Source organism: Micromys minutus (genome assembly GCF_963924665.1).
Source record: "Micromys minutus genome assembly, chromosome: 10".
Classification (NCBI taxonomy): Eukaryota; Metazoa; Chordata; class Mammalia; order Rodentia; family Muridae; genus Micromys; species Micromys minutus.
Window position 1 is genome coordinate 14,689,282 of NC_137979.1, and position 15,847 is coordinate 14,705,128.

Here is a 15,847-nt window from a genome sequence, read left to right on the forward strand (position 1 = left end):
AAAAGAATATAGAATCCATTTGTGGGTTTCCCCAAATACAGTCTGATTCATTTATAAATCATTAAGTTTTAACGCAAAGTTCTCAACAATTGAAATTTCCTAGGTACACAGCTTGTTTTGATGTTTCCTTTGCGTTATAGTTTACATAGAACAAAGTGCCCTGTATCTTAAATGTACAGATTTGCATCCACAATTCAGATGTGACATAACCTAGCCCACTTGAATATCTCCAGAGAGAAAACAGAAGTGACTTCTGTTTTGACTTTTTATCACTGAGAATTACTTTTGCCTGTTTTGTGTGTGTGTGTGTGTGTGTGTGTGTGTGTGTGTGTGTGTGTTTATTTAGAGACAAGGTCTAACTGTGCAGCCCTGGCTGGCCCGGAACTCTCTATGCAACTCAGGCTCCTCTTGAACTTACTGTGTGATCTGCCTGCCTCTGCCTCCTGAAACACATTACGCTTTTAAAAACCTTTATTCAGGATGGGAGCAGGTGTTCAGGTGCACAGGGAGAAGAAGAGTCTACACATTCAGTTCTCTTCCACCAAAAGGCTGTCTGGCCTGCTTGAGTCAGTCAGGACTTCACTCTGTAGCCTAGTCTAGCCTGGTCTAACCCTAGACTCACTCACCAAGTAGCTAAGGCTAGCTTCAAACCTGTAGCAGTTCTCCAGCCTCAACCTCTCAAGTGCTAGAATCACAGGTGTGATCTACCACACTACTTTGGCCTGTCTTTGAATGTCATTTCAAAAATAGCATGCACACTGTTAAGTCTAATACTTCTCAACATTTTAGAAATTGATTGTGTGTGTGTGTGTGTGTGTGTGTTGATATAATGATGTTAGTATGATCTGTGTGGATTGGCTTTTGTCAATGCAACACAAGTAAGGGTCATCAGAGAAGGAACCTTAACTGAAAAAAAAGAAAAGCTATCAGAGGAGTGGGTGGATAGGTAAGTCTGTAGGACATTTCCTTGATTGATGATTGATGGGGGAGTGGGCACTGTCACCCCAGGGATGGTGGGCTCTGTGAGAGCAGGCTGAATAAGCCATGGGGAGCAAGCCAGTAAGCAGTGTTCCTTCGTGGCTTCTGAGTCAGTTTCTGCCCTGACGTCTCTCAATGAATACGAACTGGGAGTTGTTCCTTCTCACTTTTTGGTGTGGCACAGCAGAGGAGAAAATTAACATTTGAATAAGTCACTGTTTATTTTCTCGAGTGTGTGTGTGTGTGTGTGTGTGTGTCAGAGTCACCATCAATGATGGGTGTCTTCATCCGTGGTTCCCCACCTTCATTTGGAGATTGGGTTCCTTACTGAAACTGGAGCTCACATTCTGGCTATAATGGAAGTCCACTGAACTCAAGGTGACTATCCCTAGCAGCCCCACAGTGGTGGGGTTTAGATTTGTGACCCAGTGCCCACTTTATATGGGTGCTAGAGATCCAAACTTAGGGCTTCGTGCTTGTGTGGCAGGCTGTCCCCTAATCCCCTTAAATTTATTCTCTTAATGAATACTTGAGCTGTTTCTAATTTGTGCAAATGTGATAAAGCTAGTATTCAAGTCTTTTGGTAGATCAGTTTCTCCAAACATTCACAGTGGAATTTCTGGTTCCCAGGTTAAGACTGTGTTGTGACGAAGTCTTAGGTTGTCAGTGTTCTCTTCATCTCAGCCTGCCTCTACCTGCCACAAATGTTAGGACTACAGGCACATGCCACCAGGCCCAGCTAGTGCCATTCTTTTTAAGGAACTGCTAAACAGATTTTAGCTAGGCTGGCCCGTTTGATATTCTACCAGCACTGTATGAGGACTGCGGTTGCCCCTTACCTCATAGAACTCACACTGCTGGTCTTTACACTTAGCCTTTCTGTGGCTGTGTGATGACATTACTTTCACGAACTTCTTTGTCCTGTAGTAATGCTACCTTTTCATACTTCTTTTGAACATTTGGACAGTTTCTGTTTGAGAATCCTTTTGGGCTTAAGAGTTGGTACTGCTCTTGTAAAGGACTCTAGCTGGGTCACACACACACTTCCGGCAGCTCACAACTGACTATGAGCTTAAGGATATGATGTGTCCTTCTTGGGTACCTACACCCATGCACACACACAGCCACAGACACAACTGAAAATAAATCGCTTTTAAAAAGACACTCCATTTCTAAGTCAGGTTTATGTCTTGGGTTGCTTTCTATTGCTGGAATAAACACCATGACCAAAAGAAACTTGGGGTGGAAAATGTTTATTTCTTCTTACAACTTACAGTCCATCACTGAGGGAAGTCAGAGAAGGAAGACAAGGCAGGAACCTGGAGTTAGGAGCTGAAGCAGAGACCATGGATGAATGACTCTCTTGGGTTGCTTTTTTTATACAACCTACAAAATCTGTCAAAAGCTACACTCCCCACAATGGGCTGGGCCCTCTCCTATCAATCATGTATAAAAAAAAAATGCCCTACAGACTTTACTGTCTTCGTTATTTTTCTATTGGTGTGGTAAGACACACGACCAAGGCAATTTATACTAGTTTACTGAGGGCTTACAGTTGCAGAGGGTTAAAGTCTACAATCTTCACAGCAGGGAGCATGGTGGCAGGCAGGCAGGGATGGCACTGGCCCAGTAGCTGAGAGTTCACATCTGGTTCAAAAGCAGTCAGCAGAGAGAGAGAGACTGGACTGGTCCAGGCTTTTGAAACTTCAATGCCCACCCTCAGTAGCATCCTCTAGCAAGGCCATGCATCTGATCATTTTTAAACACCCGAGGACCACGTGTTCAAAATACGTGAGAGGCATTCTCATCCGAACTGCTACACTTGTCTACCCACCCATCTGATGGAGGCATTTTCTCAACTAAGGTTCCCTCCTCCCTGGTGACTCTAGTTTGTTGACAAGAAAACAAAACAACAACTAACCAGCACAGTCTGATACACAATTCTCTGTGTCTGCCAGACACCTATGATGAGGATGAGCTCCCACTGGCAGCCTTGTCTTTCCTAACATCACTTTTTGATGAGTGGAAATTATTTTGAGGAAGTTCAACTTGTAAATTCTTTCATGGTATTTTTTAGTTTACACAGAATTCTACCTACCTCACAGGTCACTGCATTTCACAGTTATTTCTCATATGTTTGTCTATTTTCTACCTCAAGTTTATTTTTGGTTTATGTGTATGAGGGCTTTGCTTACACTTATGTATACCGTTCACATGCTGGTGCCCACAGAAGTGAGAAGAGGGTGTCAAATCCCCTAGAACTGGAATTCTAGTATGGATGGTCATGATGCTTCACATAGGTGCTGGGAACTAAACTGGGTCCTCTGCAAGAAGTGCTCTTAATCTCAGAGCCACCTCTCCAGCCCCCTCATTCCATCTGGCATGTCAAATATCAATGGACCATCCCCTTTAGTCTATCTTAACCTTCCATTCTACTCCACTGCTGGTATTTTGCCGATCCTCCTACTAATACCACTATCTTTATGTACGGTTAGGTGGGGGTCCTGCTTCCGTTCCGACGCAGGGCAGACCTTATTTATAAAGTCAGATAAAGTTCCTCTAAATTCAAATCCGCAGCACCTGGGTAAAACTCTGTGTGGCTGTGCACACTTGCAACCCAGTAGTAGGGACAGTGTCGGGGTGGGGGTGAGGAGTGCAGACACAGGAGGGTTCTAGAGCTCACTGGCTAGCAGCCCAGCTCCAGGTTCAGTGAGAGACTGTCTCAGCAGAACAGCAGGCATTTCCCTCTGGCTTCTGAACACACATGTGCTCACACACAGACGAAAATAACACACACACACACAGACATTGTGTTTTCTTCTTACTTTCCCATGGAGCCATGGCCAGTTCCTGTAAGCATGCCATTTGACTTGTTCCTGAACCTTCACAGGAGATACTTTTCACCTCATCTATAAGTTTGATACTGTTAGAACAGAGCCTGCATAAGGCTGCCTTTGATGAATCACTGAACTACCTTCTTAGGTAATTACAATATCAACTGCTCACAGTGCCATACTTATCAGTTTTCTGATACAGGTATCAATTGATTATACAATGGCCTTAGCTAGAGTCATGGCTGATGAATGTTCTGAGCTCTTGATTTTAAAATTGCCTTCCCTTTGCGCAAAATGTCATGAGATTTATTTAGAATATATATTTTTTGTCATAGTCTCTCTCTTCAAAATTTGTACATAACATTCTACTTTCTGGCTTTTAGTGCAGCTAACAAGAATTTCCACACTAGTTTTACCTGCTTTCTTTCATAAAACAGGTCTCTTCCTTCAGTGTTTAAATCTATATGTTTCTCCTTTTATGTATGAAGCTCAGGAATTTTTCTAGAACATTTTTTAAATTGTATAAACAAGATGAATGGCTTTTAAAACTTGACAAAGAAAACAGAAACCAAATTTGCATTTATATAATAAAAAACTAAGAAAATATAACCACAGAAAAAGAATAAACTTGCTTAATATGGTGGCACAGACCTGTCATTCCAGCAACTAGGGAAGCTGCGGCAGAAGGACCACAAGTTTAAGGCCAGCTGAGGACACAGAGGAAGACCCTGAAATTCTGTCTCAAAATAAAAAGTAAACAATGGGCCATCCAGATGGCTCAGAAGGCAGAGTGCTTGCCATACAAGCTCAAGGTCTGGAACTCATTATGGAAGAAGAGAACCAAGATGTCTTCTGACCTCCTGTGTGATCCACCACATTGGTGTGCTCACAGTCATACGCCCATGTGTGTCTTTCCCTTATCTCTCTGTCTGCCTCATACACACATACACAAATAACAGCTAAAATAATCATTTAAGTAAAAACAAAGCTGGGAATAAAGCAGCGGTAGGGCCCTTAGTATCCATGATATATGAGGCCAGAGTTCAATCTCCAGTATTGAAACAAAACCAAACAAAACCCACAAACTGAACTCAGTGACTCATCATAGGATCTCATGTTTTACTTCTTTTTGTTTCTTTTTTGAGACAGTGTTTCTCTGTGTCACCCTGGCTGTTCCAGAACTCACTCTGTAGACAAGGCTGTCCTAGGATGCAGACATTCACCTACCTCTTCCTCCCCAGTGCTGGGACTAAGGACGTGCACTGCTAGCACCAAGCTAAGATTGCCTATGTTTTCTATCTGCATCATTTCTGGACGCCTTCCCCTTTTAACAGCACCCATGAGACTGTCAGATTATAGCTTCTATTTAACATGGGCTATCCTCTAAATGGAAGAGTCCTATTTGACAGTGGGAAACCCATCTACTTCTACAGCCAGTTCAAATGTTCCCTACCAGAGAAGACACTAAATTCTGCCTGGATTCAAATTCTTAGAAACAGAATATAAAAACAGGTTACTAGAGGTTGAGAAAAAGGGAACAGGAGTCATTTAATAACTTCAGGGTTCCTGTTTCTTTCTTGTTTTGAGACAGGGCTTCATTATGAAGCTCTGACTCTCTGTGTAAACTAGATCAGCCTCAAACACACAGAGTTCCACCTGCCCCTGCCTGCTCCAACTGCCTCTGCCTCTTAAAGGCATGAGCCAACACCATCTGACTTAAAGTTCTATACTTGGGGCTGGAGAGATGGCTCAGCAGTTAAGAGCACTGACTGGTCTTCTAGAGGTTCTGAGTTCAATTCCCAGCTCCCACATGATGGCTCACAACCATCTGTAATGGATCTGATGCCATCTTCTGGGTGTCTGAAGACAGCGACAGTGTACTCATAAATCTTTAGAAAGTTCTGTACTTAATGCCAATGCACTGTACATTTCAGAAATAATGTTAAAATGGGCTGCAGGCACAGATCAATTGGTATGTTTGCCTGGCATACAAGAAGTCTTGGATATAAGCCTCAGTACCACATATAAAACTGGGCATGATAACATTTGCTTACAATCTCAACAGTCTGGAGAAAGAGGTTACAAAGTAAGTTCAAGGCTGGCTTAGGTTGAAAAAAAAAGATTTGCTTATGCAAACTTTACATAAAAAATTTTGTCCCAAAGCTGAAGAGCAGTTAGGAGCCGCTAGCCTAGCACAGTTCCCAGCACCCTGATCAGTGACCCACAACTGCTTGGAATTCTAGCTCCAGAGGATATGACACCTCTGGCCTCTGCTGGCACCTTCATTCTCCTGGACATCCTCTACAGAAACATAATTTAAACATAAAACCTCTTAAAAAGTCCTGGATTTTAAATAAGGGAAAAAGACGATGTCTTATAATTGCATATGGTAGAAGTATATGAGAAAAGATTTCCAATATAAAAAGTCCATACAAGCTGTGCTATGGTGACACACACCTTTAACCCCAGCACTCAGGAGGCAGAGGCAGGCACTCAGGAGTTTGAGGCCAGCCTGGTCTACAAAGTGGGTCCCAGGACAGCCCAGGACTTAACAGAGAAACATTGTCTTAAAACATCAAAATAATGCTAGTAATAATTACTAATAAATAAAAGTCCTTTCATGAAAATAAAAAGGAGCTGGAGAGGGCTGGAGAAATAGCTCAGTGGTTAAGACCACTGACTGTTCTTCCAGAGGTCCTGAGTTCAATTCCCAGCAACCACATGGTGGCTCACAACCATCTGTAATGGATCTGATGTCCTCTTCTGGTGTGTCTGAAGACAGCTACAGTGTACTTCCATAAAATAAATAAATAAATCTTTAAAAAGGGGGGAAGCTGGAGAGATGGCTCAGTGCTGCTGGTCCAGAGGGTCCCAGGTTCAATTCCTGCACAGTTACTCAAAACTGTCTGTAACTCCAGTCCCAGGGGGTCCAACACCCTCTTCTGTCCTTTGGTACTACACTATATAGTGCACAGACATACATACAAGCAAATCAGCCACACCCATAAAATATAAATAACAGCAGGACACTGTGGCACACTTCTTTAATCCCAGAATTTTGGAGACAGAAGCAGGCAGATCTATGAGTTCACAGCTAGCCTAGTCTTCAGAGTAAGTTTCAGGACATTCAGAGGTACACAGAGAAATCCTGCCTCAAAATACAAAACAAACAAGCAAGCATACACACATTAAAAAATGTACTTTAAAAAAAGAAGACACAAAGTGTCATTTTTGTCTTAAAATAGTTAATTTCATAGAGATCAAACTAGAGTAGTACTCAGGGTGTTGTGTGAGAGCTTTGTTAGGGCTGTGTGGGTGTTAGGTAAGAGCTGTGTGGCGGTTGTGTAAAAACTGTGTGGGTGTTGTGTGAGGACTGTGTGAGGACTGTGTGGGTGTTGTGTGAAGGTTGTATGGGTGTTGTGTGAAGGTTATATGGGTGTTATGTGGGGGTTGTATGGGTGTTGTGTAAGGGCTGTGTGAGGATTGTGTGGGTGTTGTGTGAGGGTTGTGTGGGGCTTGTATAAGGGTTGTTTTATGGTTTTATGAGGGCTGTATGAGGTCTATGGACATGGGAAGAGGTAGTTGCTTGTTCCGAAGTCAGTTTCAGCGTTCAAGATGAAAAGTCTGGAAGCCAGAGAGCAGGGATAATTATACAATGATATGAACATATTTAATAAAATAGATCTACATCTCAAATGTCTAAAAGAAAAAATGAAGCCAGCCAGATGGCTCCATGGGTAAAGTGCTTGACTCCAAGCTTGATGATCTCAGTGTGATTTCAGGAGTCCACATAGTAGAAGGAAAAAACACCAATTCCCTCAGGCTGCTCCCTGACCTTCATCCACTGTGGCACATACATGTAACTTTAACTTTTTTAAACCTATTTTTAAATGATGGTTCTTAAAGATGTTAACCTCTCTTGTAGCCCACCACCCACCAGAGGTAGTGGAAAAGATAGGTTTGGGGCAGGGAAATGGACCTGTTTAGAAAGGTTCTTTGGAGCAACTCCTGTCTGTGTTGTCTGAAAATCGGCAGTTCAGGTCACAGGTCAGCAGCGGCAGCTCGATCCACTCGAAAACACTTCAAGGATACACCACCAGTCCAGTTCACTAAAGTCAGGATAGTAAACACAAATCAACAGGGGGTACTACCTAGTAGAGTCAGGCCCCAGCCTTGGTCAGTAGGAGAAACCAGGGGTTCTCAGCTGTGTCTCTCTCAGGGAAGCAAGGATCAGTGGATGAGGAGAGACCCACAAGTGTTACACAGCTAGCTTCTTAATCAAGCCAAGCTCGGCCTCCGTCACTGTCTGCGGAGTCTTACTTATATTCTCCAAATACTGCATGTCCTCTGTGGGTCTTTCCTCTGCATGTGTCTTGGCTTAGTGTGTGTACCTGTCTCAGCTGACGTCACTCGGCCAATCAGCCTGAGTCCGAGAAGCTGCATCACACCACAAGTTTTTTGGTGCATTTCTTTCTGTCTAGTCCTGACAAATGCAGCTCGACTACACAGTGTATGGCAGACCAACACATTTGTGTTGTTAGCAAAGAATCCTTGATCACATGCTTTAGCAGAACATCCTCTCTCCTGTGTTTTCTTCATTTAAACGTGACTTCAAAGGTCTACCTTAGTCTTTCACCTGTGCCTACTTTAAGAAAACACTCCTTCATGTGTTGTTTGTCCCAGCAAAACCACCATCCAACTGACTTCCCAAAGAACCCTTAAGTTTCCACTTCACATACACACAAATCAATGTAATTTTTAAATTTTCCAAAAAACAAACAAACAAACAACAAAAAAAAAATCAACCATCTGTAATGAGATCTGATGTCCTCTTCTGATGTGTCTGAAGACAGCTACAGTGTCTATAATAAGCAAAAAAATCTTTAAAAAAAACATTAAAAAACTTTTTCAAAAAAATAAAGAGGGAAAAAAGGGAGGTATGAAATTGAATTCCTATAATCCCAGCAAGAGGAGGCTGAAGCAGGAGAGTTCAGGACTGTGAGCCCATCTGGACAACATAGTGAAACTACTTCCTGAAAACAATGTTTAAAACTGTAATTTTTATGTATACTGTATCTTACCACAACTGAAAGGAAAAATGTTTATCTTAAAAATGCATGTGTTTGGGCTGGAGAGATGGCTCAGTGGTTAAGAGCGCTGACTGCTCTCCCAGAGATCCTGAGTTCAAATCCCAGCAACTACATGGTGGCTCACAACCATTTGTAATGAGATTTAATGCCCTCTTCTGGTGTGTCTGAAGGCAGCTACAGTGTGCTCATATATAAAGTAAATAAATATTTGTCTATACAAATGTGCAGGTGCTTGCAGAAGCTAGAAGAGGGCGACAGATCCCCTAGAGCTGGAGAGTATAAGTCATCCCATGTAAGTGTTAGGAACTGAATTGAATTCTAGCTCTCTGTGAGAAAAGCAAGACTTCCTAACATTCTTGGGCAATGATGGTGCACAGCCTTTAAGGACTTGGAAGGTAGAGGAAAGTGGATTTCTATGAGTTTCAAGGCCAGGCTGGTCTACAGATTGAGTTCCAGGCTAGCCAGGGCTATGTAGTGAGACCTCAAAGAGAGAGAGAGATTCATTATAGAATTTTGTTCATTTGGGTACTTGTTATAAAAATGTCTGCCTTTTTAAGTTTTTGAGACAATCTAATGTATCCCACTCTTCCCTTAGGCTCACTAAGTAGCCAGAATGACCTTCAGTTTCTGGTCCTCCATCCTATGTAGCAGAGGATGACCTCAACACAGTTTATATGCTGAGGATTCTTTTGGGCCTACTAAGGAAGCACTGTACTACTAGGCAAGAATCAAACTCTTAACAATCCTTTTGTCCCAGCTCTGCACATATTGGGATTCACAGGCATGAGTGACTACACCTACTTTAAAATTTCTGACTTGTAGTAAGTCACCTAACTATGTTAAACAAATAGCTACATAGACCTGTGCACACAGGTGCCCACACACAGAGAGAGTACCACCTGATATAGGTGCTGGGAACCAAACTGAAGTCCTCTGCAAGAGTAGTAAGGGCTCAATTCCTGAGCTATCTCTCCTGCCTCTTAATATTACATTTTAAATATTATCACAGACCTGAAAAGTTATAGTCAAAGCCTGGGCCCTGACAGTCCTAATAAGTTAGGCTCGGCCACCTGTCTTCAACAGGCCAATCAGACAAGTAATAATGAAAAACAGAAAAGGGAAATTTACTCAATGTGGTGCCACTGGAGAGTAACATATAAAGGCATACAGTGCCTTCCCTCAAGTATATCTTCAAAGAGCCAACATGAGGTTTAGATTTAAATAAAGGGGCTGAAGAGATGGCTATGCGGTTAAGGACAGTTGATGCTCTTGCACTGAACCTGAATTTAGTTCCCAGCACCCACATCAGGCGCCTCATAACCACCTGTAACTATAGTTCCAGGGGTAACTACAACTCAAGGGGGTAACTACAACTCAAGGGGTAACTACAGCTTCAGGGGTAACTACAGCTTCAGAGGTATCCAACACCCTCTTGTGCCCTCTGCCGACACCTACCTGTACTTACATGCATACAGGGATGTACCCACACATATACACATAATTAAAAGTGAGAAAAACTTTTAAGTATGAGGCAGTTATATGCATAACTAAACAGCTATGATCCAAGTGTGGTCTCCACAGTCAACACTGTCTGGACTCCAGTTTCTCCTTCAAGGTAGGTGAAATCTCTTCCTAAGAGAGACATTTCGATGAGGCAAGAACCGGTATCTGAGCATACCTTCTTCCTGCCAGTCCAGTTATGGTGGTACATGCCTGGGGTCCCAGCACTTAGGTAGAGGTAGGAGGATCATGAACCTGGGCTACATAGTGAGTTCAAGGCCAGCCTGAACTACATAAGACCCTGTTTCAATAAATAAATCTTTTCCTTCCTTTCTTCCTTTTGTTATTGAAGCAGAATGTATTCTTTGTGCATTCCTGGCTATCCTCAAGCTTCCTATCTTAAACTCAGAGATACACCTGCCTCCGCTTCCCTACTTCTGGATTAAAGACATGTGTCACTACTGCTTGGCCAATAAATATTTTCCACATGCATTTAGTTTCAGCACTCCAGAGGCAGAGGCAAGGGGATCTCTGAGATGGGAGGCCAGAGTGACACACACACACACACACACACACACACACACACACACACACACACGATGGTCTTTAGTACCTAAAGATGACACAACTTTTTTTTTAGATGAACAAAAATGGAAAACAGTTCTTTTTTCATTGAAGAAACATTGTTGAGCACAATGTTAAGTCACTAAATTTCTAATCACAAAATTTCTACTGTCCTGTTTTGTTTTTCTTTTTAATCTGTGTATAGAGGGCTGGAGAGACTGCTCAGCAGTTATGAGCATTAGCTGTTCAATTCTCAAGCACCCACATGAATCCTCACACGGTCTATATAGATCTAGGGTATGTGATACCCTCCTCTGAGCTCTTCAGGTACTAGGTGCACAGGAAGTATATAGACATACATACAAGGAACACTCATAGACATAAAATACTTTTTAAAAATCTGTTTACATCATTCTGGGCATGATAGTCCATGTCTTTAATTCCAGCACTCAGAAGACACAACCAAGAGGATCTCTGTGAGCTCATGGCTTACATAGTAGTTACAGGCGCCCAGTTTCGATGAGGTGGGGCTGGGGGATTGTGGTGCTCAGATTGTAAAAACCCCTAAGAGACCACTAGGACCCACAATTCCAATGTAAGCACATGGAGGGTTTTTATTCAAGTTTGAGCCACCAACCTTCCTGATAAAACAGAGAGTGAGCCCCCAGGTCTAAGTGAAGGGGCTTTATAAAGGAAAAAAACACAAGCAGGGGTTTTCAAGCCTTGGCATTACATGAAGGGTAACAAAATGTTGGTCTTTAAGCTGTTTGGTTACAGCATGTGGTTTAACCACAAGGAGAAAGTATATACATCAAAAAGGAGCACCTTGACCTGGGAAAGACATGTTTTCTTAGTCCACTCTGTCGTTATCAGTCAGCTGCAGCTGCTGTGTCTAGTTTGCAGCTGCCAGGGACAATTCGTGATTTTTCTCTGACCTCAAGGGACGGGGCCATGCCTCTCTAAGGTCAAGTTAAGTAAGAATGGCGTCTTAAGAACAAAATGGAGTTTATTCTGCTATCCGCGTCCCTGCAGGACAGCACAGCACAAACAACAAAGAAAAAAATCTTTCTCATCCACTGCGGGAGTCCAGAAGCCATTCTTTTGAAACATTACTGTTGACGTCACCAATGATCTACTTAAAAAAAAAAAAACAAACAAACAAACGAGAAACTAGGAAGCAGTAACCAGCTCTGGCACTTGCTGGAACTTACCCCACAGTGAAGTCATCACATCAGTCATAAGATCTACGTTCTAGTTCAATCTGTGTCTCAAAATGTCTGACTCAGGGACATGCTCTGTTGGAACAAGGTCCAATTCAGACAGCCTAACAAAAATAAAATACTATGCGAAGTACACATTTTCTAAATTTCAATTCACTTCAAATAAAATTCTACCAGCTCTTTATTCTAGAAAGCAGACTTTGGGCTGCGGAATCACACCGGGGCTTTTGGTTCGTGCTAGGAAAACCAGGTATGTTCCCAACGTTCCCTTCAGCAGCTGTACACCTTTCCAGAGTGAAGGTTATCTAATTTGTGAACAATTCTAGACGTCTCACAGTACGGAAGTCGGTAGCCTGTGCAAACAAAGCTGTTTTCAAGGTTATTTACATGGCCACCCCTCGTGACTCCGCATGACAACGCAATCCCAGCAGCTCGGCTCCTTCCGTGTTTATTTCGATGAAGGAAAAGCAACCACACCCAAGACCTCGGAACCTAGTCCTGAGGTTCTAGGATTAACTGGTCCCTTCCCGTCCTTTGCACAATAGGCACCTCAAGAGGAGAGGGGAGTGAACCCGGGTACTGAGTCTAATAGGCAGTTCTCCCTTTTCCTTCCTTTGTTCGTAGATTGCCGAAGAGGTAGAGAATTCGCAGGGCCGGCGGGGCTCTGGGCTGGGTCTCTAGCTACGTCCTCAGCTTCCAGCCCCGCAGCCACCCCACTCCCACCCACACCTGGGCCTGTAAGCGGCCAGCAACAAGACAAAGCAACTAAAAACAGGAGCATCAGTGTCCACACTGGAGGGACCTGGACAAAGCTAGAGTCTAGCCAGGGCGAGCAGCGTGGGGTCGCAGTTCTGCTGGTGGGGTAAACCCGCCCAGCGAGGGGTGCGAAAGGACCACGGGGAAGTCGAGACCCCGGGTTCGGGGCGCGGGAAGAGAGGGCGCCCTTCCCCCACCCCAAGCAGGACACGTCGGTATTTCTCCAAGCCCAGCGGCCGCGCATGCGCGCTCGGTTACTTAGCAACGTCGACGTTAAACTGCCCGAGAGCCAAGCCCAGCAACAATCGAGCGGCCCGCGACCGCCACCAATCAGCGCAGGCCTCATCTTTGTCTCCTCACCAATCAGCGCTGGCGCCGCAAGGAAGTTTCCAGAGCTTTCGAGGGAGGACCCTTTACCTTGGATTCATCCGCGTGACGGTTTTATCATTATTTTGGTATGAGAGGAGACGGATCGTCGGAATACAAGGGCTCTCGTTTGGTAGTGTTCTTTGCTTCGGTTCTGAGGACTCGGGAGCTCAGCTGGAGAGCCTAATTTGTCGGCAGGAGGCGAGGACCGCGGAACTACTTTCCCTGGCGCAGGAAGACCACAGCTACGTAGACGTGAGCAGTCACGCCACAGACGCTGCATAAAAAGCGGCTCGCGCGGCCCCGCGGCTCAGTGAAGAGAGGCTTTGTCCGGTTCGGCGGCTCTTCCGTGGAGGTGGTTCGACGCGCTGGGCGGTTTGTGCTTTCATCACATTCGTTAACAGGTACCCGTCTGCGGCGTTTGAATCATGGACAGGCCAGAGAGGGGGCTTGCGTGAGGCTAAGCGGGTTTATTTTCTTGGGGTGGGGGAGGGGAGAGCGAGGTGACGTGACGCGGCAACAGGCCTTCCGGGAAGAGTGGGCCTTGGTCGCGTGCGCGGAGCGGGGGCGGCCCTGGCGCGCGCGCCAGGGAGCTTAACGGACGCTTAACCGATGGAGAGTCCATCGGGGTTATTTCAGTGGGGGAAGGCAGGAAAGAGGTACCTCTGACTTGGGCAAGGTTTCTGCGCGAATTTTTATTAGAGGTTTCTGGTTTGGATTCTTTTTTGTTTTGTTTTGTTTTCAACGTATCAGGTCTATTGTTAGCCGACTTGGGTTATATCCCGCAGTTGATGAATGCTCCGAGTGCCTGTTTAGGGTTTTGAAATGCTTTCGCATTTTGTGTTGTGACGAAAACGGGAGTTTTCAGGAGAGGTATTTTTGTAGGGAGTCGAAATTTTTTATAGGCCTTTAAATTTTTACCTTTTAAAATTCAAGGTCAAAATGCAGATCTTCGTGAAGACCCTGACCGGCAAGACCATCACCCTGGAGGTGGAACCCAGTGACACCATCGAGAACGTGAAAGCCAAGATCCAGGATAAAGAAGGCATCCCCCCTGACCAGCAGAGGCTCATCTTTGCCGGCAAGCAGCTGGAAGATGGCCGCACCCTCTCTGATTACAACATCCAGAAGGAGTCGACCCTGCACCTGGTCCTCCGCCTGAGGGGTGGCATGCAGATCTTCGTGAAGACCCTGACCGGCAAGACCATCACCCTGGAGGTGGAACCCAGTGACACCATCGAAAACGTGAAAGCTAAGATCCAGGATAAAGAAGGCATCCCCCCTGACCAGCAGAGGCTCATCTTTGCCGGCAAGCAGCTGGAAGATGGCCGCACCCTCTCTGATTACAACATCCAGAAGGAGTCGACCCTGCACCTGGTCCTCCGCCTGAGAGGTGGCATGCAGATCTTCGTGAAGACCTTGACCGGTAAGACCATCACCCTGGAGGTGGAACCCAGTGACACCATCGAGAACGTGAAGGCCAAGATCCAGGATAAAGAAGGCATCCCCCCTGACCAGCAGAGGCTCATCTTTGCCGGCAAGCAGCTGGAAGATGGCCGCACCCTCTCTGATTACAACATCCAGAAGGAGTCGACCCTGCACCTGGTCCTCCGCCTGAGGGGTGGCATGCAGATCTTCGTGAAGACCCTGACCGGCAAGACCATCACCCTGGAGGTGGAACCCAGTGACACCATCGAGAACGTGAAAGCTAAGATCCAGGATAAAGAAGGCATCCCACCTGACCAGCAGAGGCTCATCTTTGCCGGCAAGCAGCTGGAAGATGGCCGCACCCTCTCTGATTACAACATCCAGAAGGAGTCGACCCTGCACCTGGTCCTCCGCCTGAGAGGTGGCATGCAGATCTTCGTGAAGACCCTGACCGGCAAGACCATCACCCTGGAGGTGGAACCCAGTGACACCATTGAGAACGTGAAGGCCAAGATCCAGGATAAAGAAGGCATCCCCCCTGACCAGCAGAGGCTCATCTTTGCCGGCAAGCAGCTGGAAGATGGCCGCACCCTCTCTGATTACAACATCCAGAAGGAGTCGACCCTGCACCTGGTTCTCCGCCTGAGGGGTGGCTATTAATTATTCAGTCTGCATTCCCAGTGGGCAGTGATGGCATTACTCTGCACCTTAGCCATTTGCCCCAATTTAAGTTTAGAAATTACAAGTTCCAATAATAGCTGAACCTCTGTTAAAAATGTTAATAAAGGTTTTGTTGCATGGTAAGCATACATGGTGTCACTTGTGAAATTCTTTGGTGGCTTGGGGAGTAGGGCTCTTAATTGGTGGTTTTGGGCATGATTTAAATTGGTATTGACCAAAATTTACATTGCTTACAGCTTTGATAAAATGGAAATTTTAAAGGTTAATGGCAAACCTTAATGTCAGTTTGCCACAGAAGGGGTGGGGCTTGCTTGTCATACAGCCTTTGTATAATTGGGAGAAAGCAAACATACTTGGCTGAACTGCATCAACGACTCTGTTAAGAGGAAAACAACCAAAGTTTTGGTTCAGTAGTACTTTGAGTTGGTTT

The 15,847-nt window shown here is 44.8% G+C and overlaps 1 protein-coding gene and 1 long non-coding RNA gene across 2 annotated transcripts; one reads left to right on the top strand and one right to left on the bottom strand.

Annotated features, from left to right (window-relative positions):
- Nucleotides 1–6,900: 6,900 nt before the first annotated feature.
- On the bottom strand, nt 6,901–12,480 carry LOC308426512. Its single transcript, XR_013975210.1, has 3 exons — nt 12,178–12,480; nt 7,792–7,921; nt 6,901–7,436 (listed from the first exon to the last, which is right to left on the bottom strand). It is a non-coding gene; the product is annotated as an uncharacterized lncRNA (long non-coding RNA).
- A 1,109-nt stretch (nt 12,481–13,589) lies between these two features.
- Nucleotides 13,590–15,540, top strand: UBB (ubiquitin B). Its single transcript, XM_080923603.1, has 2 exons — nt 13,590–13,712; nt 14,245–15,540. Exon 2 carries the CDS (start codon nt 14,251–14,253, stop codon nt 15,394–15,396), a length of 1,146 nt encoding a protein of 381 aa, XP_080779729.1. The 5' UTR covers nt 13,590–13,712; nt 14,245–14,250; the 3' UTR covers nt 15,397–15,540.
- Nucleotides 15,541–15,847: the final 307 nt, after the last annotated feature.

Excerpts from the sequence above, each read along its gene's own strand:
- UBB (XM_080923603.1), top strand. The coding sequence starts at position 14,251 with ATGCAGATCTTCGTGAAGACCCTGACCGGCAAGACCATCACCCTGGAG.